The sequence below is a fragment of the Lissotriton vulgaris genome, chromosome 1_2, assembly GCF_964263255.1.
Source record: "Lissotriton vulgaris chromosome 1_2, aLisVul1.2, whole genome shotgun sequence".
Classification (NCBI taxonomy): Eukaryota; Metazoa; Chordata; class Amphibia; order Caudata; family Salamandridae; genus Lissotriton; species Lissotriton vulgaris.
Window position 1 is genome coordinate 67080877 of NC_141686.1, and position 26554 is coordinate 67107430.

At 47.0% G+C, this 26554-nt stretch overlaps 1 protein-coding gene across 1 annotated transcript in view; it reads right to left on the reverse strand.

Moving 5' to 3' along the window:
* Window positions 1–26554, reverse strand: part of ITFG2 (integrin alpha FG-GAP repeat containing 2) — an 819025-nt gene that overhangs the window by 330189 nt on the left and 462282 nt on the right. The window contains exon 9 of the mRNA XM_086952820.1: window positions 5156–5247. Within this exon, the coding sequence (XP_086808946.1) occupies window positions 5156–5247 (92 nt within the window). The remainder of the gene's footprint in view (window positions 1–5155; window positions 5248–26554) is intronic.

The following is a 26554-nucleotide window of genomic DNA, read 5'->3' on the forward strand; positions in this document are numbered from 1 at the left end:
TAACATTTATTGAACAGTCTTTCTTCTCGTACAAGAGAAATGTATTGCCACAATTGCAATAATTGTTATTATAAAAAGTACGTACAGTAAGATAAGTATTGCGAAATAGAACTGTAAAAGCATTGATATGGTTTCTTAGCCATACAATGGTTTAAAAGTAATAAAACATATATACAGTCAAATATACATTAGGCTAACATACTCAACTGGTGCTTCTAACTAAGCCTACCCCAGTGTGCCTGACCTAAGCCTAACACGTGAAAAGGGGAGTAAGTAAGTAGCTTTAAGTTAAGTTGGTTTTGCCAAGGTTTGTTTCAAGAATTCTCGTCTAAGGGTTTAGTCAACACCATACCTCTGAATAGAATGATGGAGGATTGGTATCTCCTTCAGGGGTCTCTCTCGATATCCCAGTCACCCGCGAGGGTAAACCGGAAGCGCCGGGATTGGATTTCTCTGCACGAGAAAGGCAGCGGCTTCTCTTCAGCGCGTCGAGGAAGGAGGGGGGACAGCGTCCGCGGGCAGCTGGAATCGGCTGGATGTCTTCGCAGAAGACGGCTGTTCAGCTCCTTAAGCGTACTGCACCATAGTTCGCGCTTTAGCGGCGATAATGGTATCAGCAGCTTCACCACCACAGGATAGCAGGCTGCAGCGACAGAGTGCTAGATTTACCAACACGGGGTCTTGCAGGCAGCCAGCATCAGCAACAGTAGCTTGCAGCTCACAGCTCACATTGCTTAAGGCAACGTTGGTAATATTTATACCTGACAGGTGCCGGGTTTGACGCAAGTTTGCTGGACATAAGACGTCAATTAAAGATGTCACTAGGAAGTGATAGTTATCAGTTGCTCATTAGAGTTCCATTACTAATCAAAACATAGCAAGCGGGGATTTCCAGGTTTGCTAAGTTTTTATCTTGTTGAAGAACTCGGAGTGTTATCTAGGAATATCAGATAGTGACTACTGCTCTGTCATTGCACTAATTGGTCGCAAAGGAAGTGGCAGAGAGAACTATGCTGGAATGTGGCTCTGTTCGTGTGAGGCCAGAGATGACTTTTCAGAAAATCGCACTTGAACGGTTATGCCAATATAGGGAATAAATGGATTTATAGCCGAATAGGGGCATAAGGTCACAGTATCGATCAGGAACCTAGATAAACACGCAACAGTATGTCACACGCAGACACTGTAAACTTCTCGGCGAGATCGAAGCGCGAGCCAGCGGGAACGGGAGCCCCGAGGAGAGGAAGCGTCTTCAGAATAAGACGGTAAGGAGGGGGAACTGGATCCCTAAGACACGGGAAAAACAGGCGTAGCGGAAGGCATTTAATAGGGACTCTCCAACATCGCTCCCACTCTGATAACACACGAAGGAGCAGAAGGGTATAATGTGGGACCGGCAATGAAGTGCCATTAGTGTTACATGCAGTACTAACAATGGGCACATTCGTCTGTATAATCAACCACAAACCACCTTATGGAACAAAGGGGCGAGAATGAGGTATTACAGAGACATTCATTGAGCACTTTAATGCTTACAGGTCGACGAGTAGCGACCCAAGACACCTTGACAGGTGGACTAGTACCACACACTAAAAATAGGGGAAACTTGCAACCCCAGGTACCTGTGCCACATAATAGACAAAGGTAATGAGTTTGGACATGTCCCTGGGACAGTTGGAATATATACATCTAGATGATGTGGGCATCTAACTAATGCGTGTCACTCTTTGTTTTTTATATGTTGTGTGTTGCTGTGTTTCTCTGGTGATGTCATATATGTCTACAGATTTCGTCGCCGGCGGTGACCGGCGGTGTGTGGAGAAAACACCCCCAGCCCTGATGAAATTGCCGATGATATTCACACAGGCAATGAAACATGTTGGCTTCATATAATATAAAACGAAGCACAACGGTAGAGTGTTAGTTTTAGTGGGAGTAGAAACTCAGCGCAGAATAAAGGTGTTCAAAAAGCTAGGGATTTCTAACTCCATTTTTAAAGCAGGATCACACTGAGTAGCGGTGTTGATGTCTATGGGGGTATAGGCACATGGTTATGGTAGGGAAATACACTGTTGAGCTAACTGAATTTCCTTTTTTTCCTACTTTTCATTTTGTTTATTTATGATGGGAAGGAGCCAATGATGAGAAGTGGAACATACTGACGAGAACCTGTCAGTAGTTCCCTGGTGGTTGCTCCCGTGAGGTACCTCCCCATCCACCACACATTTTTTCCTGACCTTGTTTTGATTTAACTGGACCTTTCCCTTTCAGCATCCACACACGGGGCTGCACAAGCATAGCTTGAATAGAGGGATTGTAGACATATAGTGAATGACACGCAGAGATTTTATGAGGACATTTTAAACACAGGCACACCCTGTTGCAGACTCCTTGATTGGATGTGAGGTTAAGAATAGCCGCACCAGCGAGCCAACATGAGGTAGTGTGAATATAATTGCCTGTAGTACAGTAGGACCAGGTTTTTGTGTATAAAAATAACTCTTTGGTTGCCCAAGTCTCCTGGAGCATAAGAATGTCGTGTTTATTTACCATATTGACCCATTCATCGATATTTAATTTAGAGGCCAATCCGGCCACATTCCAGCTCAACACATGTAATAATGAGTCATGTGGCTCAGAACGGTCGTGGATAATTTCAGCCTCAGGATCGTTAATCACTGGAGTAATCTCCATAGGTGTCGGAGGGGCTAGTTCAAGCGATCTGGATTTAGATGAGGGTCAATCAAGGATATCGAGATTGGAAAGAGCAGAGAACATATTTACAAACAGGTATGAGGGGCTGAATAGTGGTTGCTGCTCAGGTGATGGGCTATAAAAGAAGCCAAGAGGTAATGCCCAGATGTTTGTGGGTAAGGTGCAATTAATCTCCCTTGCAGCCAGTATTGATCTAACAATGGCTGGTTGGCGAAAATTGATAACGATACAATCGCCCGGGATGGTTTTTCCCGCAGATCCAACCCAGCCAGCCCTTCGTACAATTAAAATATCATTTATGTCAGACCTCCTGTACCCTTTGTGTTTAGCCAACCATTCTACACTTTCGTTCCGTAGTTGATCACAGGACTCAGATTTGTTCTTCTCTAATGGGGGCACCCCTGCGAGAATCAGGATATACGGACAAGACGCTGGGGGTAGACTTAAAACATCCTTATTCGACTCGGCATACCCACTGATATTAATGCCGACAGCGCCGGTGCAAGCTGTGGAAACGGGGTGGACACCAGTTTGAGTAATAGGATGTGAGGAAGCAGTGGGAATTGTATTTTGTAAATTAATAGCGTCAGGGCTTGGTTTTTGGAGGATAAGATCTCTGGTTTTACTATTAGTATCACAAAAGGCAGGGGGCTGCTTAGAAGCTATGGACGATTGTTGCTCAGTCTGAATTGATTTTTTCTGGAGACTGCCCTGTTGGGATGGCTGTTTGGATTCCTTGCTGGGTGAGTTTGCCCTAGTGGTTAAGGATTCCAAACGATTTAAGCGTTTCCATAGATTTGCAAAATTTTTATCGACAAGGATTTTAACTTGGTCATACAATGTATCTATGATAATGTCAATAGCAGTATCCCCAAGTGCTAAGTTAGAAAAAGGAGTCTGTATAGACTCCGTCTGAGTATGTGCACAATTATTTAAAGTTTTCGATGAAACTAAGTCAATTGGGTCGCTGCTGGGTATTGAGTCCGCTGGGGCTTTTGGGCCCTGAAACCACAAGTTTAGCGTGGTGAGTTGGTAGTTTAAGTGTGGAGGTTGTTTCTGTTTGGAGCAAACCGGTTTAGCTGTCTTCCTTTTCCTTTTTGCTCCACAGACTTCTGGATTTGGGGATATGTTTGTAGTTGCCAACACTAAAATGTCAGATGGGCAGCTCCCGGGTACAGGGTTCACTGTTGCCCCTATGTGGCCAGTTTCCTCAGCCCTCTCATAGCCCAGTGTATTTTCTCCAATTAATGGGTATGGGCCGCAATCAACTTCACTATGTATCATTAGTTTGGGGTCACTTACATCAGTGCTCTCGTTTTGTAAGGCAGAATGAGCCAGGGACAGGCGCCTCTCAGTTAATTCAATCTCAGTACTGACTATGTTCATCGCCCTCTCCAGCAAGGTATCAATAGACTTTGTATTACGCAATGCAGGAGTTGGGGAGTTGGGTTTCGTTTGCCCATGATATTTGTTTCCCCGGACATGAGATGAGTATAAAGCCCCACTCACCACTACAGGAACTGGGTGAATAATAATGACGTCAGAGGGGTATCCCAGCCTGGCCTCTGACGGTCCCGGACGGGTGCAGACAGGCCCGCCCTTGGCCCAGGCTTTGCCCGTCGGCGCCCGCACGCTTCCCGCGATGCGGGAGCCCGCTCTTCCTTATAAGCGCCTCCTGACGCTTAGACCCGCGGTGGCGGCGTGCGCGCCGTGGGTGCTGCCGGGTATTGTAGTCCGGCAGTAGCATGGGCACTGGCGGCAGTACAGAACAGGTTGCGGCAGGCACAGGCGTCTGGCACTTGTCAGCTGGCAGGTAAGTGACCCGAATTTTTCTATTTTTAATTGGTGATATGTTTGCAATGTTAATTCTTTACCTGATTTTTATAAGAATAGTGTTTAATAAGTTCTCATTCATACTAAAATACCAAAATGTGAGTGTTTGCTAATTGTGGGGCTCAGGATCAGACTCTGGTACATTATCTGCAAATGTATGAGATGCTCTGACAAATGTAGCTGACTCCTAAAAAGAAACTACACAAATGCAAAGAAGAGGTGTAAGAGACACTTGACAATTTACTTAAGGTATCAGGCTTGTGAAATCTACTGGGTATGGCCCACAAATTATTGAGGTAATGTGAAAAGTAGGTGAAGGTGTCACACATTACAGATTACCTTACCACTTGTTAGCTACGGTTTAAAGTTATGAATAAAATACCCCCTTTCTTTATATTATTAAGGATATTGTAAGTAACCTGAGAGCTCCATGACCAACAGCGGCACTCGGCTGACTTGCATTAGCTTTACATTGTGTAGGAGGCGGGGCTTATGTTTGAGTGAGTGAGTGAGTGTGTAACATCACTCTTCCTCCTTGCTTGCAGACACAGGTAATACTTTTAATATGTTTAACAGAGAATCATCATATGAAAAGCTGAGCACTTACAGTGACATCCAACTTCTCCAAAGCGAAGAGCTGGTGATCCACTTGCACGGACCACAAAAGTTTGTCTGTGCCTTCCATAAGTTTTAAGGTTCCTGAAATAAAGGAGTCAGTTAGCACTTGTTCTCTGTGCACAACCTAGATCCAGGCGTGTAACATGCACTAAGAGGAGCATATTATTAGCACAGGGCACCACAAACTTAGCCCACGACGCAAGGCAGAGATGAGTCTGAATGGGTATTTGTTTAATTCACCTGATGCAGAGAAGCAACGCCCATTTTAATCTCATTGAGCTTGAACTCATGGTTCTGTACATACGAGGTTGCTTTCCTTTGACGAAAAGCTCCTGAACCACTGCAATTAAGTACTAAAAAAATGCAATCGTCAAAAATGCAAAGCACTCAAGCCACTGTGTATTTTTCTCTTCTGAATACAGTAGTCCAGCGTAGTACAACAGCAAACAGAAATCAAGGTTCTCTCAAGCCCACACAATGGTACAATGCTGCCGGTGCAAACACTCTCACAGCACCCACCCACTTTTCCTAAGGTTACTTTGCAAGGACAGCTACTTGTTTACGAGAAGTTCACACTCAATGCCCATTCTTACACTGAACACCAACTAGGCACAGGCTCCAGTCAATCGTCACCTTGGCTGTAGACCGCCATTTAGTTTGATCTTGATGAATATTTACTTTACTTCCACTGCAGAGCCAGCACTCAAGGCTATTTTTTATTTAATCACTTATTATTTTTCAAAAGGTTCATAATAAACATTAACAATCAGTTTATGACAGATAGCATTTTGTATCCACGTTGTGATACCAACGTAGGGCGTGTTGTATATCCTTCAGCTAGTTCACAATGATTATGGCTATAAGGAGGCGGTCTACACGGGCTCTCCTCCCCGAGTACTCCATAGCCTACTGTCCCTCCTGAGAGTCATGCCCCTCAGAGCAAAATATGTTCTACTGCAGCTCTGCACACCAGAACTCGAGGCCATGCAACACATCCTAATCCACGGTCATGCAGCCCCTTCTCTTCCTCTTAATGAGCATCACTGCAGCAAGGGTCAGGAGCTGGAAGGCTCACACACAGTGAACACCCTTGAGGATCAGGATGCAGAGAAGCAGTACATGGAATTCACATCACTATCACTGGGATTTGGCCCTCAGGGGGCGGGTGATCAGAAACAGCCCTAAAACTAGCCCATGGATACCTTAGGTGAGCCCTGTGAATGTACCCTCATCCTCTGGAAAAGCAATGGACATAGAGCCAGAGAGGATAGCTGGGTATGTGCTTGCAAGCGAGTGGTGCCACCATGGGCGATTCGACCCCATGGGTCAGTGTGTAGGGGACAAATGTCCTCTTGGTAATTAATATATCCCACACGAAGCTGGTGCACAATCCGGACTGCTGTTGGCTAGATTTGTCCGAAGATGTGAAGTGGGAAACAGTGTACCGTCACTATCTCCAGCAGTGAATCCTCTTAGAGGACATTTGCCATCTACTAATCGGCCCACGGGTTGAAGCGCACAGTAATTTTCCATTGTGACAGCACTCGGTTGCACGTAGAACAGAGTGAGTACATTTTAGCCCTCGCAATTTGGTTTCACTGGTACTCTTACACATTTTGGCTCCTTCATCCAATCACAACCTTGTGCCTACCCTTTTATCAGGTGTTCCTGTTACCTCGTTGTCCTGTAGGGAGTTTGAAACGCCGTTGACACCAAACCACACTAGTCATAGCTAGCTTAAAAGAATTTGCCATTTTCATTCGCACATATGCGCATTTATAAACACAAACTGAAAGTTGTTGCCCGTACATACAATTGTCACCTGCTTACTTCTGTGTGTTGTTTCACGTTTGGACAAAGGACACATTGTTCATATGTCTGCTTATTGCACCTTGTATGTAACATTTGTACTAGTTCTATGTGATCTACAAATTACTACACTATATCTGTAGTTATTATACTTTGCTGGTTAAGTAAACAACACTCACAAGGCTAGAGTGTATTCGTGGTTTTACTACTTTAAGTGTATACTTAGAATATATTTCTTTGCTTCGTACAAAGTTCGTATGAATGAATTCCAGGTATCAGCCTGGAGCGACATCTGTGAGCACTGCCTTTGGGGATGACCCGCCGCTGGAGTGGCCCTTGACCTCCCCTTTGCATGCTGCGTATTCCTCACGTTAGTGAGGGCGGCGACTTGGCATAGGGAGAAATATATATTACGTGGTACGCGTGATATTCCTTATGCACCTAGTCTCCCACTCTGGCAGTGATCGATGGTACGCCATTAAGTCTACTTCGGCTTTATTCATCCGCATGTTACTGTGGTGCTACATAGGCTGACTGAGCTAGATTACCCACAACCCAGCACTGTAATACCTCCGATGTTGAAAATGTAACAATTGTTAATAAAGATATGTGGGAGGGAGAATGATTTCCAAGTGAGCCGTTATTTTGAGTATATACGGAATGCCCAGTTCTACTGGCATAAGGGCTGCTCCTGTCATATATAGGATGCCTTAGGGATTCTCATTATCAGCCCCACTTATTTGACCTATTCGTTTGGCTTTTATCAAGCGGTTTGGAAATAGAGTCTGCAAATTGCACAATTATGCAGACAATTCCTAATTCATACTTTGATTGGAAGGCACCGCTACCTCCCAACAGAATTTTGAAAACATCATGCGATTTATATAGGAGTGTACGGGCATCAACTATTTAAACCTAAATGCTTAAATAGTGATACAGAAAATCAAAGTACGTTTTTTGGAATCATCTGTTCTGGCCTACAGAGATCGGTATTGCTCTTGTCCCCAGGACACAAGCCAAAGGCTTAGATGTAACCATAGATGAAAATTAAAACATCAAATTGGAGAGGTGATATCAAAATGCATCTACATGTTGAGAAATATCAAAAAGATATTTATGTTCCTGATGTAGTAGGCTTTTAAAATAGTCATAATAGCATCAGTCCCTTCAAGAGTGGATAATGCAAACTAGATTAATATTGGTTTGCCCAACATGCTGAATCATAGGCTACATGTCTGCTGGCCTACTATTAAGGATCTTAAAGACATTGGCTCTCATTTTATAGCCAAAAGGTTTAAAAATGCACCCCCATTCGGAAGCTTTGCTCTTGATCATGCAATCCACTAATCATTTCCACATTTAGGAAAAAAGCCATGGAAGGACGTTTAGAATTTGATTTCAGATTAATCAGGAAAAATCTAAAGAGATGGCTCGTTAGACAAGCCTACTACTGACTTCGTTTTTTTTAGGTCGAGCCTGGCGTAAGCAGCGCGAAAGCACTGTCACCAGCGAGCTCTATTGTTAGGGACTTGCCTTGGAAGTGGGACAGGAGATGGGAATGCGCAGAGCTTTCAGCGATTTCAACAGGTGTACACGCACGTACAGCCATGTGGCGTGCACATCATCAGTTATCCTTCTGTCCACGCAAGGAAGTGTAGGTGTGGCAAGAAACACGCACGCACCAGCCGCCCCCACATGCCCCCTGCCGCTTTCCCTCCCTCTGGTGTTTCACGCCAACAGAGACACACACACATCAGACGCTCCCTGCCGCTTTCCGTCCCTCCGGTGTTTCAGGCAAACAGAGACACACACACTCACCAGACGCCCCCTGCCGCTTTCCCGCCCTCCGGTGTTTCACGCCAACAGAGACACACACACACCAGACGCCCCCTGTCGCTTTCCCTCCCTTCGGTGTTTCACTCCAACAGAGACACACACACACACACCTGACGCCCCCTACCGCTTTTCCTCCCTCCGGTGTTTCACGCCATTAGCGACACACACACACCAGACGCCCCCTGCCGCTTTCCCTCCCTCCGATGTTACACATGCACGCACCAGACACCCCCAGGAGCCCCCTGCTGCTTTCCCTCCCTCCGGTGTTTCACGCCAACAGAGACACACAAACACCAGATGCCCGTTGCCGCTTTCCCTCCCTCCAGTGTTTCACGCTACGCTCTCACCTAAGTGTCCGTAGCCCACGCTGTCCGACTCGGCCCGATCTCACTTTGGCGGCCCCCTCCCTGGGCAGCACCAGCTGCGCAACACTTAGTCAGGTGCTGCCATGGTCACGAGCTGCAGGTCACGCCGATGTGCATGCTCACGCCATGCATACAACGCGCGGGTATTCTTTCACTTTCCCTTGTTTATTCATGTTGTGAATCATCCATCCGCTTTCCTGTCCGTCTGTCTGGCCACCAATCTCTTACTCTCTCCGTATGTAACCTACAGTCCCCAAGACCATGCCAATACCCACACGTTAAACCCACGGATAAATAAGCAGTTTGTTCATTAAAAGACAAAATGGTTCTCCCTTCAACAAATTGTTTTACTACCCACAATTTAAGGAACATACAACTTGGGTATCTTTGGTTGCTCCCTTGGAGATTTCTATCAATAATTAAAATCACTGAAAATTATCAGTTTCCATAACAGTACACCAACCTTCCAGTGTCGAAGCACACATCTACTCGCATACAGTGTAGATGCCAAGATCCACAGGTAATGCGACTTGTTTTGCATTAGCAGGTGTAGATTTCCGGAGACTAATTTTGAGATGTGCTTTGTCACTGGCAGGGCTTCTGGCAACAGCAAGCTGGGCCTTTGCCCAGGGCGCTTAGCTTTAGAGGGGCACACACATAGATGACCTTGTGTCAGAGCTCCAAGCATTACCTGATATGTAATCGCCTTGACTTGTACTTGCGCGGAAGCAGAGATGATTCAGGCTCAGGAACTAGATGCTAGTACCCGAATCTCAAGAGACGATGCCGGCAGGTCTATAAGAACCTCCCTACATCATCCTTCGGGAAGGGGGTGTGGATAAAATAACAAACAGAGAAGAGACTGGTCCGGAAAGTTTCCTCAAACAACTTCCTTCAGGGTGTCTGCGTATTGGAAACCTGTAAGAGGAGCACACCATTAGTTCTCCTTCCTAGACTACTCTGACTCTGATGTTCTCGGGTTCTACTTTAACTCACTTAATATTTTCCTGGACCTTGCTTCTCTTCTATGGGATATGGTTTTTCTCGTCTAGATAGTCGTTACTGCATAGGGAGACAAGAGCGAATGAGTTAATTCCTTACTAATACTATTCTGTGGTCACCCCTGAGCTAATCTCTTCTAACATACTTACTTGGCTAACTAATCGAGGACGCTGCTTAGGGGGTTCTGTAAGGTTGCCCTGAGTTGGAAACCTGGAACAAGTCTTTACTTATAGATTGTCTTTACACAACAATTGACTCAAGGAGGAATGTTCTGGTAATCCTTCTTTCCCGCTTATTTCATACAAAGTTCAGGAAATGGTTTCTCTTTTCTCTTTTCACTCAATGTTCAAGAAATAGACTTCTCGTAGTCACACAGATTCTAGAAGTTCGAATTATGCACTTGACAATATAAACTACGTCACTACGAATATCTTCAGTTTGGCCAAACACTTGTTATTCGAGACTTAGCTTTCCGTTGCTGACTGACTCTCTTACTCGTTGAAGATCTTCTTCTCCACAGGAAATCACCATTACTCACTATACTCTTCGACGACTCTTCGGAGGTTCTCTTTACTGCTGGAAACTTGGACTTGGAAAAGGGCAGGTCATTACGCGTTTGAATTAATACGCCGTAACAACGTTTCCTCGACACTCGCGCTAAACGCAAATGGAGTACTACAACCAGGATACTTAAACTAAGGAGCCGAGGAATTCACCAGAGTACGCACACAGGTTCTTCTTCTCTAACGGTTCAGGTGAAGTGCGTAGTTTCTAGAACTTACGTCCCGCTCATACTCTCCGCACCAAAACGAGGCTAAACGACTAGAGCGTCAACCTCACAGCACCACGGCACCGCGGCAGCCATTTTGTCTCTCCAGAATCGGACCCTCTCCGACCATGATGAATCCGTGTACCTTCGGACTTCGCTTTGGGTCGAGGTTGAACCACACATCAGCGCATCCACATGACGGGTTCTGACAGTACCCCCCAACAAGGCAGGCTCCTTCCCTCTGGGCTTGGAAGGGTAGCGTTGATGGAAGGAATGAACCAATCTGGGAGCGTGAACGTCTTCTTCCAGTTCCCATGATCGCTCTTCCGGCCCATAACCCTTCCAATCGATGAGGTAGTACAGTTTCCCTTTGGAGATCTTGGAATCCAGAATTTCTTTCACCTCAAACTCTGTTCCCGTCTCCAGGTGAATTGGCTTAGGGGGTGCTTGCATTCTCAGGTCTGCAGAAGTTCTCTTAAGCAAGGAGACATGGAAGACAGGATGAATCTTCAGCCTAGGAGGGAGTGTCAATTGATAGGTGACGGGATTAATTTGCTTCTCCACGGGGTAAGGACCAATAAAGCGGGGTTGAAATTTTCGATTTCCTTTTAGTCTCAGATGTTTTGTGTTCAACCACACCTTATCCCCCACGGAGAGTGGAGGACCAGCACGCCGCTTCCTATCCGCATAAATCTTATACCTCTCCTTAGCCTTTTGCAGATTGTCTGTTGCCTTTTGCTGGATTTGACTCATCTGGGACACCAAGTCCTCGACAGCTGGGACTGCAGTTTCCATTTGTCGAATTGATGCGTTTGGGTGTCGTCCATAATTCAAGAAGAAGGGGGAGAAACCAGTGGAACTGTTTCTCGCATTGTTATGGGCGAATTCCGCCGACCACAAGTAATCGGCCCACTGAATTTCCTCCTTCAGAAGGAATAGTCGAAGATACTGCTCCAACTCTTGATTCACCCTCTCTGTTTGCCCATCTGTCTCTGGGTGATAGCTCGTGGAAAACCTAACTTCAGTACCTAGACCTTTCATGAATGCCCTCCAAAAATGAGATACAAACTGGGTACCCCTATCCGAAATGACCACCTTGGGTATGCCATGGATCCTGACTATTTGGGAGCTAAAATGATCTGCTACTTGTTTAGCTGACGGAATTCCTTTTAATGCTATGAAGTGGGCCATTTTTGAGAAGGCATCTACTACCACTAGAATGGTGTCATAACCTCTGCTCAAGGGTAAATCGGTAATGAGATCAAGAGTTACTGTGTGCCAGGGATAAGGAGGGGTGGGTAGGGGTTGCAGGAGCCCCTTTGGTGCTTGTCGTTCAGATTTTCCCTGAGCGCAGACCTCACAAGCCTTAACATATCTCTCAATATCTGTTGACATTCCAGGCCACCAATAGTGTCTCTTTATCAACTCTTCGGTTTTGTTCTCTCCCTTGTGTCCTGCCAGCTTATCATCATGACATTCACGCATCACTTGTTGCTGCAATTCCGTTATAGGCACATACAAGGCCTCCCCTTGATATGGCAACTGACGAACAATCTTCCTGCTAGGATCTTCCTTAACCCAATTCTGCTTAGCCTCCGAACTCATGCTTTCTGCTATGGCCTCTTGGACATCGATCGAAACTGTGGCCCCAATAAACTTGTTCTCAGGGATGATCGGTTGAACCTCTATGGCCGTTCTCTGAGGGTCGGTGTCCAGTCTGGAAAGTGCATCGGCCTTCCCGTTTTGTGCTCCTGGACGAAAGGTAATTACAAAGTCGTAATCTGCAAAGTACAAGGACCATCTGAGTTGCCTTGGCGTGAGTGTTCTGGCGGATTTCAAGAACTTCAGGTTTCGATGATCCGTGAATACTGTGACTTGATGCTGTGTCCCCATCAGATAATGCCGCCACTCTTTGAAGGCATCTTTGATAGCCAGTAATTCCTTCTCGGTGATAGTGTAGTTGATTTCCGCCGGGGTCAGCTTCCTAGATCGGTAAGCTACTGGATGCAGTTGACCTGTGCTCTTGTGACGCTGCGACAGGACTCCCCCCCAATGCCTGGTCTGACGCATCGGTCTCTACATAAAACGGTTTCGATGGATCAGCATGAAGCAGGACCGGTGCAGTAGTAAAGGCTTCTTTTAAGGCTTGGAAGGCCTCCTCGGCTTCTTCCGACCACTCGAACTTCGTTCCCTTCTTCAATAGCCTGGTGAGGGGTAGAATCCTTCCAGAAAACTCTCTAATGAATCGTCTGTAGAAGTTGGCAAACCCAATGAAGCTTTGGACCTCTTTCACACTCGTTGGAGATTTCCAGGTGGTTACTGCCTCTACCTTCCTCGGATCCATTAAAATGCCAGACGGGGAAAGGACAAATCCCAAAAATTCGACCTGGGAGACGTCGAAAGCACATTTCTCCAGTTTTACGAACAACTTGTTCTCTTGTAGTTTCCTTAAGACTCCTTTCACCTGCTCATGGTGTCTCGTCACATCGGAGGAATAAATCAAGATGTCATCAATGTACACAATGGCACACTGGTCGATGAACTCCTTCAGGACATCATTAATAAAATGCTGGAAGGCAGCTGGGGCATTACATAGCCCATAGGGCATCACTTGGTACTCGAATAGGCCGAATCTAGTCCGAAAGGCCGTCTTCCACTCGTCACCTTCTCGCATTCTGACTAGGTGGTAGGCCCCTCGCAGATCTAATTTTGTGTAGACTTGGGCTCCTTTGACTTGATCCAATAGTTCCGATATCAAGGGCAGGGGGTATCTGTTCCTTTTTGTTATCCTATTGATTGCTCGGTAATCGATGCATGTTCTTAATTCCCCTTCCTTCTTTGGCACGAAAAATAGGGGCGATGAGACAGGTGACTGTGAGGGTCGGATGAAACCATTTGCCAAATACTTGTCCAGGTATTCTTTCAGATGTTGGTGTTCTTTCTCGGTTAATGCGTACACTCGACTGCATGGCAAATTGGCTCCAGGTTCTAGATCTATCTTACAGTCATAGGCTCTGTGTGGAGGTAAAAGCTCGGCTTCCACTTCGTTGAACACGCCTTCGAACTCCTTATACACCTCCGGGACCTGGCGTGTGTCTATGGCACACACAGAGTGCTCTATAAGACTCAAGGCATGAGCTGGGTTTATTTCTTCTCCGCTATTCCTTGGAACGAAACAGTTCTCACAACAGTAGTTTGAGTCCATGAGAACGGTTCTGGAGTTCCAGTCAATCGTAGGGTTATGCTCCGTGAGCCATGGCAATCCAAGAATTAACTGAAACTGTGGAGCGTCGATCAGGTTGAACTGGATCTGTTCACGATGGCCATCTGCGGTAATCAGTTCCATCACCTCTGTGTGGCTCACGATGGGCCCCGATGATAGGTTAGTTCCGTCCACGGCGCGGACTGGCTCGCTCTTCTCTTTCTTTATGGCTCTGATTCCCACCTTGTCCGCAAAGCGCAAGTCACAGAAATTTCCCGTCGCTCCAGAGTCTATCATGACGGAGACTTCGGTCAGGACCGTCGATCGGAACATCACTCTCATAGACAGAATCAAATGTGGAGCCGCCGCTTGTAGGGTATTCGCCACATGGTGTTCCTTTGGAGTCTCTTCAGTAATCGCACCCACCCGTTCAACTCCAGCCACGGGTGGTGCTGCTAGTTTTCCTTCGGCTTGAATGTTCCTTTGGGCTTCTTCGGACAGTTTCGGACAAAATGCCCACCGAACCACAATATATACACAGGTTATTCGTTCTCCTCCTCTCTCTTTCTTCCTTCGTTAGGGGCCCTCTGATGGTTCCGATTTGCATTGGTTCTACTCCGGAGTTTCCTTCTGAGGTTCGTGTTCCTTCTGGACGCGCCCTGTCAAATCTAGGAACGACCGCTCGGAAATCTTTCTTCTTTTCCCCTCTCCGCTCTCCTTGACGAAAATCTATTTCTAGAACTAAATCGATGAGGGCCGATATCTCCGTTGGGCGATTTGGAATTTGGGCTAACACGTCCTTCAGCTCGTCTCTCAAACCACGATAAAACACTGCTGCTCGCTTGCTTTCCGGCCAATCCGTCTCCACCACCAACTTGTTAAACTGCGCCAGATATGCTATTAAGTCTCGATTGCCCTGTCGCAAATCTAGTAATTCGTTGTCCACAACCTGGGAGATCCTCCTGCGATCAAATATTCGAAGAAATTCTTGTTTGAAATTTTCGAAGTTCCTCAACAGCGGGTCTTCTCTGGTGACTAGAGGCATGGACCAGGCCGCCGCGTCCCCGCTCAAATACGAGAGAATGAAGGCTACTTTGGACTGCGCGTCAGGGAAAATGGATGGGCGGCACAGGAAATGCAAGGAGCATTGTGAGAGAAATAACTGTGCCTTCTGTGGATCCCCACTAAACCTTTCAGGGGCGGCTAGAGGAATAACTGGAGACAGGGAGTGAATGACTTGTGTAGTTGACCTGTTTGTCGCTTCTAACACTGGGTTCATGGCCTCTCGCTCTAAACTACTAGTTCTGTGTAACCTCAGGGCTAACTCGGCTGTTTCCTTTCGGGCGTTAACTACCTCTTGTTTTAAATTCTGATTCTCCTCCCTTACTGCCCCCAGTTCCTTGTGGATTGCGTCTAGGATTGTCCCTAACGATTGAACATCTATTCCTTCGGCCATCTCTGCTCAGGTGCAAAAAATACTTGGGCACTTCACTCTGTCAGAGCTCCAAGCATTACCTGATATGTAATCGCCTTGACTTGTACTTGCGCGGAAGCAGAGATGATTCAGGCTCAGGAACTAGATGCTAGTACCCGAATCCCAAGAGACGATGCCGGCAGGTCTATAAGAACCTCCCTACATCATCCTCCGGGAAGGGGGTGTGGATAAAATAACAAACAGAGAAGAGACTGGTCCGGAAAGTTTCCTCAAACAACTTCCTTCAGGGTGTCTGCGTATTGGAAACCTGTAAGAGGAGCACACCATTAGTTCTCCTTCCTAGACTACTCTGACTCTGATGTTCTCGGGTTCTACTTTAACTCACTTAATATTTTCCTGGACCTTGCTTCTCTTCTATGGGATATGGTTTTTCTCGTCTAGATAGTCGTTACTGCATAGGGAGACAAGAGCGAATGAGTTAATTCCTTACTAATACTATTCTGTGGTCACCCCTGAGCTAATCTCTTCTAACATACTTACTTGGCTAACTAATCGAGGACGCTGCTTAGGGGGTTCTGTAAGGTTGCCCTGAGTTGGAAACCTGGAACAAGTCTTTACTTATAGATTGTCTTTACACAACAATTGACTCAAGGAGGAATGTTCTGGTAATCCTTCTTTCCCGCTTATTTCATACAAAGTTCAGGAAATGGTTTCTCTTTTCTCTTTTCACTCAATGTTCAAGAAATAGACTTCTCGTAGTCACACAGATTCTAGAAGTTCGAATTATGCACTTGACAATATAAACTACGTAAGACGTATATCTTCAGTTTGGCCAAACACTTGTTATTCGACACTTAGCTTTCCGTTGCTGACTGACTCTCTTACTCGTTGAAGATCTTCTTCTCCACAGGAAATCACCATTACTCACTATACTCTTCGACGACTCTTCGGAGGTTCTCTTTACTGCTGGAAACTTGGACTTGGAAAAGGGCAGGTCATTACGCGTTTGAATTAATACGCCGTAACAACGTTTCCTCGACACTTGCGCTAAATGCAAATGGAGTACTACAACCAGGATACTTAAACTAAGGATCCGAGGAATTCACCAGAGTACGCACACAGGTTCTTCTTCTCTAACGGTTCAGGTGAAGTGCGTAGTTTCTAGAACTTACGTCCCGCTCATACTCTCCGCACCAAAACGAGGCTAAACGACTAGAGCGTCAACCTCACAGCACCACGGCACCGCGGCAGCCATTTTGTCTCTCCAGAATCGGACCCTCTCCGACCATGATGAATCCGTGTACCTTCGGACTTCGCTTTGGGTCGAGGTTGAACCACACATCAGCGCATCCACATGACGGGTTCTGACACCTTGCGAGCTTCACTGTATATACTTTCTTTCAGGATGCTGGTTCTGTTCATTACCTGCACCTGGCTATCTATAAAAGAGTGTTTTCTTTACTTTCCTTAACCTCCCTCTGATACCTTTTATCTCCACTCCCCTTTCCCTCACCCTTGTCACCTCCCAGGGACTCTATTCAAGTTTAGCAACTGAATAGGGGATTCAGGTCCGAGACCAAGAGCCAAATGTGTCTTCACAAGCCGGTCACTGCTCCAGTTTATTTTGCTGGACAAGATCTGTGTGCCCAAAAGCCAACCCACCGCCTCCCTCCTCCAAACCCCCCCCCCCCCCCCCCCCCCCCCCCCATCATCATCACCACCACCAATGGGAGGGATGCAGCGGGTAAGGGATGGGGAGGAGGATCAGAAGGGGGGCCAAATTTAGTTTTGCTGGGTCTCTGAGGATGGGTTGGTCCTATGCATAGGGACACTTTTGCACAAAGTATCTGGTTTATACATTGATTTCTGACGGGAGAGACACCACTGCCAAACTTTGCACATTTACTTGACAAGTCGGTGACACCACATTGTGCAGGGTGCCCTTGCTAGTCACCCATTCACCCATGCCAAAGCCTGGGCCTGTGTACATAGTAGGCCTCTGGAATTAGAGGCCTTATTCTACTTTGAATCAAATTAATAATCTGACTTGAAAATTATATTTCAATCCAGAGAGAAGTTGCAGAGCTGAAGAGAACTGCTACACTAGGCTGAAAACCTTGCCAAAGTCAGACATCTCTGCACCATATTGCAATACCCTTTTTAGGTCTGACTGTAGACAGCTTTTTTGTTCAGTAAAGAGGTACTTTTAGACATGTCAGAAGTTTTTGAGTGGTCCAAGTCAACAAACTGAAGCAGGCCCTTCATAAAATAGGGTCCCGTTTCTAATTTTTAAAAGCATCCTGCAAGGAAAGTGAGCACGTAGCAGATCCGGAATCTTATTAGCTGTGTTAGCAGCCTCGTCATTAATAAATATGGTAATTGCTATAAAATGTGTAAATAATTGTTGCAGCATGGAGCGTAGGACCCTTAAAATGTGGAGCTTGGAAAATAAGTATGCTTCTGATGCGCCCCATCTCTTCTTGGGGGCCCGGGTACATTCTTCCTTAAAATACAAGAAACCACCTTGAAACCTGTCCAAAGGGCCGGAGTTTGGAATGGGCGTGCTGAGCACAGGGTGCCAGTCTTCAAAGGAACTTATGAACCACTCTGCATTGGGTTCCTGTAAACAGCAATGCTCTCTACATTGGCTCCAGTGATTGAGTTTAAAGCGCTCCAAATCGTTTTTAAAGTGCCATGGTTGGTGTTTTAAACACGCCAATCACTCCCTTTCTTATTCTCCCATCTACCTCTCACCCCCTGCCGCCACACATCAATACACCCTCCTCATCCCTAAAAAACAACTTGGCAGTAACCTGCAGGAGCTAAGCTATGGGTGATTCAGATGAGCCGGGCAAAGATGTTTGTTTTCAGAGGCATGTCACTGCTTCGAATATAGCGAGCCATGAACTGACCAGTGAAAAGGGGCCACCTGCTGCATCGTTTTATTCACGAGCAGCAGCGAGGGTGGCAAATTTATTTGCGCCCAGGGTGCTATCTGAGCACCCTGAGGGTTAAGAAAGGGAACAAGTATTTGCAGCAGTAGGTCTCGCATTTGCGAGAGTTTAAGCTATTGGCTTTGTAAATAACAATGACTTTTACTTTTGTTTTAATAAATCAAAACAAAAATAAAAGGCATTGCCATTTACAATGCCAATAGCTCAAACTCTCGCAAATGCGAGACCTATTGCATTGCAAATGCTCGTCTTTTCTTGTTTAATCTTTGACAAAGAGCCAAGAAACCTCTGGTGAATGTGTGCTATATAAGATGGGATAACATTACACAATGAAACACAACATAACATAGCACAACACAACACATAACGTGATTATCAGTAACTCTAATCACAGCAGTTAAAGAATTCCATAATTTGTGGGCTTCAATAGAAAAAGTAGTGGCACCAATGGTTTTCTTCCTTTAAAAGGGAATTATTTCACTCGATGCCAGCATGGAACATAAGCTCCTCAGTTGGAAGTATTTAGTGATTTTTTGACTAAAAGAATTTTGATCCTCTGCCGTTTATTGATCTGTAAGTGATGCATAATAGCTTGAAAGAGGAACTACTGGTGATTGGGAGCCAGTGGAGACCCTTTAGGGCAGGAGAGAGGCATGTTTGTATATTTACATTTAGGAGTAGTCTTGCTGCTGAATTCTGAATTACCCGCAGCCTTCGCGCAGTTGAGTTGGAGTGCTCTGGTAAAGCCCGTTAGCATAATCTAGGTTAGAGAAGAGTGATGTTGCTGCTTGTATATTTTGAGGAGATCCAAGATGTGGAAAGATACTTCAAAGTGTTTTATTGGCAGAAGGTAAATGTAGCATGCTTGTGCATTTAAGCATTCATGGAAAGTGCAGAATCAAAAACATTTCCAAGATTTCATATTTCCATAACTATTTTGATAGAGGCCTCACTCAGTTCCTTCAGGCAGGACGATACAGGATCTTAACTTTTCCCTTTACTACGGGCCAGTATTCTGTAGAGTGAGTAGTAGAGTAGTGAGTGTGTAGTAGAGTGTGTAGAAGAGAGTAGTATATTAGTAGTGAGTGTGTAGTAGAGAGTAGTATATTAGTAGTGAGTGTGTAGTAGAGTGTGTAGTAGAGAGTAGTATATTGAGTAGTAAAGTGAGTAGTAGAATAGTAGAGAGTGGGTAGTAGAGAGTGAGTAGTAGAGAGTGGGTAGTAGAATAGTAGAGAGTGAGTAGTAGAATAGTAGAGTGAGTAGTAGAGAATGAGTAGTAGAGTGTGAGTAGTAGAGTGTGTGTAGTAGAGTGTGTGTAGTAGATAGTGTGTAGTAGAGTGTGTAGAAGAGAGTAGTATATTGAGTAGTAGAGAGTGTGTAGTAGAATAGTAGATAGTGTGTAGTTGAGTAGTAGAGAGTGAAGTAGAGTGTGTAGTAGTGTTTAGTAGAGTGTGTAGTAGAGTAGTGAGTGTGTAGTAGAGAGTAGTATATTGAGTAGTAGAGTGTGTAGTAGAATAGTAGAGAGTGTGTAGTAGAGAGTGAGTAGTAGTGAGTAGTAGAATAGTAGAGTGAGTAGTAGAGAATGAGTAGTAGAGAGTGTGTAGAAGAGTGTGTGTAGTAGAGTGTGTGTAGAGAGTGAGTAGTAGAGAATAGTAGAGGGTGTGTTGTAGAGTATGAGGTAGAGTGTAGTAGAGTGAGTAGTAGAGTGAGTAGTAGAGAGTAGTGAGTGTGTAGTAGAGAGTAGTGAGTGTGTAGTAGAGAATATTAGAGAGTAGTAGAGAACAGTAGTGTAGTAGTAGTACAGAGTAGTGAGTGTGCAGTATAGAGTGAGTAGCAGAGAATAGTAGAGAGTAATGAGTGTGTAGTACCGCTGCCCAGTCAAGGTAAGTGGGGCGCAGAAACTTTGAAGGGGATTGGAAGACGCAAGAGAGTAGAGACAGGTTGTTTTAGTCGCAGTGTGCGGTAAGGAGTGACAGTATCACCTAGCGTAAGACATACCAGTATCCCACCTAGGAAGTAGGGACGGCGCCTCTGAAAATGGGAAAGGTAGCAGGCTGGCAGCCCTTGACTGGGCAGGCTTAGGATTTAAACACTCCGCATGCCAACAGAAGAACATCGCCGAGTCATCACTCTCTACCTTCTCGTGCAGACCTGGCACAAGGAAGCGCTCCTTTTAAAAATTCTCGAACGAGTCACTGGAATTTGTGTGCCTTACTTCATTGGTGTAGCCCAGACTGCACTTTCATTTGAGAAAAAAATTAGGCATCGTCTAAAGGGGACAAGTGAACTGCACTTTTTCTTTTTATAGGAATTATATTGCTTACCAGGTCCCCGGGCTATCGGTTCTGGACTGTACTCCCAGGTACCAGACCACGGATCGCGCATTCAGAGCATGGAACAGGCTCTGATGTGGTGGGCTGAGGGCTGTGCACCCAGGGGCCAGACTACGGTGCTTGGAGGGACCCGAGCACGGACGTGCTCCTGGGCCAGCCTACATGTTTCCTGACCACACAACTCGCCAAAGCACTGTAGGTGCGCACGAGCTCTTGCACGGCTGGAATGCCTGGCATTCCGTGGTCATGGGGCCCTCCAGTGTGTCCCATCCCACGGTCTCTGGGGACCTCTTTGGGAAGTCCTTCCCTGACAACAACAAAAAAACAAGCATTTACAATGCAATGGTTTTGCCTTTGTTAAAGTTAGAGCCATTGGCATTGCTCTTGACATTATTTTTATTTATGTTTTTTTTTAACATAAATAAATGGCATTGCCATTTACAATGCCACTAGCTTTATCTCTCGCAAATGACACACACAAACACCCACAGAGAGCCCCCCCAAACACACACAGAGCCCCCCACACACACAGCCACACAGAGCCCCCCACACACACAGCCACACAGAGCCCCCCACACACACAGCCCCCCAATTATAAGGTACTTAAAATGAGTAATTTTGTCAAAATGACACGTCATGTGTAAGATTATAATGTGTTATTACGCATGCACCATGTGTGCGCCTGGTATTGTTTGACATTAAGATGTGATACAAAGTGACGCTCGGTTAGTACGTCTTTACTTTGTTTTAAGTCCATGGGATTTTTGCTGTCCTCCCCGATGCCCCTTCATTGCATTTTGCACTCTTTGAGAAAGAGAGAGAAAGAAAGAGGCCCAGAGAGAGAGAGATAGAGGTCCACCGAGAGCGAGAGAGAGAGAGAGAGACCCACCGAGAGAGAGAGAGAGAGAGAGAGAGAGACCCACCGAGAGAAAGAGAGAGAGGGAGAGAGAGAGAGAGAGAGACCCACCGAGAGAGAGAGAGAGAGAGAGACCCACCGGAGAGAGAGAGAGAGAGAGAGAGACCCAGAGAGAGAGAGAGAGAGAGAGAGAGAGAGAGAGAGACCCACCGAGAGAGAGAGAGAGAGACCCACCGAGAGAGAGAGAGAGAGAGAGAGAGCCACCGAGAGAGAGAGACCCACCGAAAGAGAGACCCACAGAGAGAGAGAGAGAGAGACCCACAGAGAGAGAGAGAGAGAGAGAGAGACCCACAGAGAGAGAGAGAGAGGCCCACCGAGAGAGAGAGAGAGGGAGAGAGAGAGAGACCCAGCGAGAGAGAGAGAGAGAGAGAGAGAGAGACCACCGAGAGAGAGAGAGAGATAGACCCACCGAGAGAGAGAGAGAGAGAGAGAGAGAGAGAGGAGAGAGAGAGAGAGAGAGACCCACCGAGAGAGAGAAAGAGAGAGACCCACCGAGAGAGAGAGAGAGAGAGAGAGAGAGAGAGAGACCCACCGAGAGAGAGAGAGAGAGAGAGAGAGAGAGAGACCCACCGAGAGAGAGAGAGAGAGAGAGAGAGAGAGAGAGAGAGAGGCCCACTGAGAGAGAGAGAGGCCCACCAAGAGAGAGAAAGGGAGAGAGAGAGGCCCACCGAGAGAGATAGAAAGAGAGAGGCCCACCGAGAGAGGAAGGGAGTGAGTGAGTCAGATCACACGAAAGAGGCCCCAGTATAGAGTATAGCACCACCTAGAGTGCACATTACAGGGCACAGAAGAGAGTTGGACTGCACACTCTGGAGCGGCGCAGACGGGGAGCGACGGGAAACAAGGCTTGCAAAACCGCAGGAAGGAGCCAACACATGAGAGAGTGACGGGGAATTAAAGAAGAAATCTGGAACAACAGAACGAGTTTAGAACAAGGGACTAGTGCAGAAGTGACATCAGCAGTGTGTGCGCAACCCGCAGGAGCGTCCGCCGAGGGCCCGGCCACACCTCGAGGCATGGCGGCGCAGCTACACAGCGGCCCAGTGTGTGCGTGTGTGTGTGTTTGTGGCTTACAGCACACCCATAGCAAGGCTGTCCTCTTTCTCTAAAAAAAGAAGTGCATAAAAGAAAAAAAGAAGGAGCAGGCCTTCTTACTCCATGCATTCAGGGTTTGGAATGACATCCCAGCAGACCTGCCCCAACCCAGCTCCAATTTAGGAAGATGCTGAAGACCCACCTCTTTAAAAAACACATCAAGAGTGTAGTACTATCCACTTTGACCCTAGGAAAATAGCTATCCTCAATTCACCTATTGAGTTTATCATTTTCTTAGGCTCTGCAAGGCATTCTGCTGCCTTTTGGTTAGGTTTGCTTGTTCTAAAATCAATTCTCGCTCTCTCTCTCTCTCTCTCTCTCTCTCTCTCTCTTCTCTCTCTCTCTCTCTCTCTCTCTCTCTCTCTCTCTCTCTCTCTCTCTCTCTCTCTCTCTCTCTTCTCTCTCTCTCTCTCTCTCTCTCTCTCTCTCTCTCTATATATATATATATATATATATATATATATATAATGATTTTTGCATATTTGACATGTAAAAGAGTCTCTTGTGCACTACAATGGAAGCACTCCTAATGAGATAGAATTATGCACCCAACAGCCTACAGAACGAGGTGAGAGATAATTTCTCCTCATAAGCCCATTTGCTGTGTAGGTATATTAATCGCGCTGTCCAGCAAGACCGAGAAAAAAAACATGTTGAAGAATCCCTATATGCCAAGCCTCACTGGAGTATACCACCAAATGTTTTGCCTCATTTCAGACTCTTCTCACATTACTGCTCCGAGTCTGCCCAGCATTTTTAAACTAATCCCGTTACTTTCTGCCCGTACACTCCCAGCCTAAATGCAGTTTGGGTCATTTACCAATTTCTATGTTGATACTTGCATGTCTTTTTGGCACTTTGGACCCAAAGGAGCATGATCTTGTGAATATGTGGGGTTTATTTGCAGTGATCTGAGTGGGGATGTGGGATCTTCTCTACTGTATTGATACCACTAGGAGGTTTAAATCCCTCTCTCGCCTCCAGTCTCCCTCTCAGACCTCTGTGATCTCTCTTCTACTGTACAGCGGCAGTTGCAGTCTTTACGCGTGTCATATCACCCCCTTCTAACATGGAGCTGCTGTGGACGTACGTACTTCCCTCTCCCTCGGTATTCGTGCAGCTCAGGTATGCCTCCCCCCTCTGAATGAGGAAGCCTCGTAGGGGTCTCTGTGTACCACTTCCGGGGCAGAGCTTGTCGTATATTGGCACTTCTGCTTAGGGACCCTTTGCTTCCGGGGACGTGGCCCCAGCGTTGTACACGCACCTAAAATGAGGTGTTTCCAGAAATGAGCGCAGTACTCTCTACACGAGGCCAAAAAAAAACGGGGCGCAACATTTATGGTGAAACTTCGAGAATGGACATCATATAGTGAAATAGGGACCCTGGCGCTGCTTCCGGAAATAATCTGGACACAAGAACCCAGAGGGGGCCTCCAGGACTCGGTATTAATGTTTCCGGTGCCCCCTCGCAAAGGATGTCTGCTGTTACAGAACAACTCGTGTCGTTAACGTTGGCTGCAGCGCTGCGATCTGTCTGCAGCGTTTGCAGTGGATGCGCTGCAGGGACCTGTATTGCTTTTAGTAAAGGCGCTGTTTGGAACGGCAGCGCTTACCGTTAAGGTAAGTAATGGAATGTGCTGGGATTGCAGTGCAGGCACCAGTGGAATGCTAGCAGTGCTTGCTAAGAAAGCACTGCTTGGACCTGTCTGCATTGCCTGGCGTGGGGGGCACTGCTGGGGTCTGCAGTGCCCGCAGCAGAGGCTTCGGATCGCCGATGCTTCCGGGGGAGGCAGTGCTGGGATCAGCAAATCCCGTTGGGATCCTGGGACAGGATGAGAACGAGTAGTGCGGGTTGGTGCGCTGGCCTTTAGCTCGAGTTGGTCAAGGTAAAGAATTACATTCTGGACTTTGCCCGAGAGCACAGAAAGTCACTACCGACTCGGTTTATGAATGACTTGGAATGGCGGGAGTCAATGGCCGGGGTACATTCCACGCTGTGGCATCAAAAGGCTGGATGCCAGCCTCCTGCCTGGCACACGAGATGTCCGATGTTGCTTCCTTAAATAGCACTCTGTGAGAGTCGGTGGGAGGGGCGCGGGGCTCCCCTCACTCCTGCGCCCTGCTTTGGCGCAGGCAGTCCGTGCTCGGAATCATTCCAATTACCTGCCGCTCCCGCTGGCAGCCTCCGCCCGGAGCCGGCCGGCTCTCGGGCGCTGCTTGGAATGGCGGGAGTCAATGGCCGGGGTACATTCCACGCTGTGGCATCAAAAGGCTGGATGCCAGCCTCCTGCCTGGCACACGAGATGTCCGATGTTGCTTCCTTAAATAGCACTCTGTGAGAGTCGGTGGGAGGGGGCGCGGGGCTCCCCTCACTCCTGCGCCCTGCTTTGGCGCAGGCAGTCCGTGCTCGGAATCATTCCAATTACCTGCCGCTCCCGCTGGCAGCCTCTGCCCGGAGCCGGCCGGCTCTCGGGCGCTGCTACTTTTAACACCGCCGCCCGCCGGAGCCGCTAATTGCCGCCTTCCCGTTCGAGTGCCGGCAATGCCGGACCAGACACGGGGGCGTTCCCGGCGTCCCGTGACGTTGGCAAAAGCCAAAGAATGTCGGGAACGCCCCCGTGTCTGGTCCGGCATTGACGGACAGGCCCCTCGTCCAATGGCAAGGCTCCGTTTACGGAGCCAGCCAATCAATGACGAGGGCCGACCCAAAGCCACACACACAACTCAAGAGGTTTTTTGGCACATGCGCAAAGCGCATGGCCAGTCAAAACCTAAAAAGCGCTTCGAAACCAATGTACTATCAGACTGGGTGCTATACAAGTGCTAAATACGCGCAATAACAATACGGTGTACTTAATTGCCGTGTTCCTTCCCCTCTCTCCCCTCATCCGTAATCCCTCCAGACTGGCATTAAATGCCAGTAAAAACTCCCTTAGTGGTGGACCGAGATGGGGTGGGGGGGGGGGGGGGGGGGGGGGTGCGGACATCCCTCCCCCCAGACTGGCTTCTAAATCACCAGTGGCGGAGGTCTCCTGACCTGTGAAGAGGGGGGGAGGTGTTACTGCCCTGCGTGCTCCCCTCAGCAGAAGAGGAAGGAGATCTCCTGTCGCTCGTGGTCTCCGATCCTGAAAAGGGGGGTTCTCCCATGTCCCATGTAAAGTGCCCGGTCCCGCGCAGGGTATCCAACGGCTAGTGCAGTGGTCTTCAAACTTTTTTATTCCGCGCCCCCCCCCAGAGTAGAAAAAGAATTCGCCTGGCCTCCCCCCAAAATATTTCACAATTATTTTATTTAACTGGCAATGTTTAAATAAGTCTAGACTTATTTAAACATTGCAGCTAAGTTCTGTCACTGTTTTAGAAATGCAAACAAATACATGATTTCCAAACATACTATTCCGGTGAAGCAGGCCTAATTAATGTTCAAAGAATCCAATGTGGTTATTCAAAATGGCAGTGTGGGTCTTGGAGAACATTTGAAGTCCCTTCCCTTTTGACACCTTCTCCCAGCCAGGATTTAAATGACACAGGATGTGAATGATGGCCCATTACAGAAGTGCTTACTGCTGCTCATTTTTTTAGGCTGAAAACAAAGCATAATGTTTCTTTTGGCCAGACCCTGGCGCCCCCCTGGGATCACTCAAGGCCCCCCTAGGGGGGCTCGCCCCCCAGTTT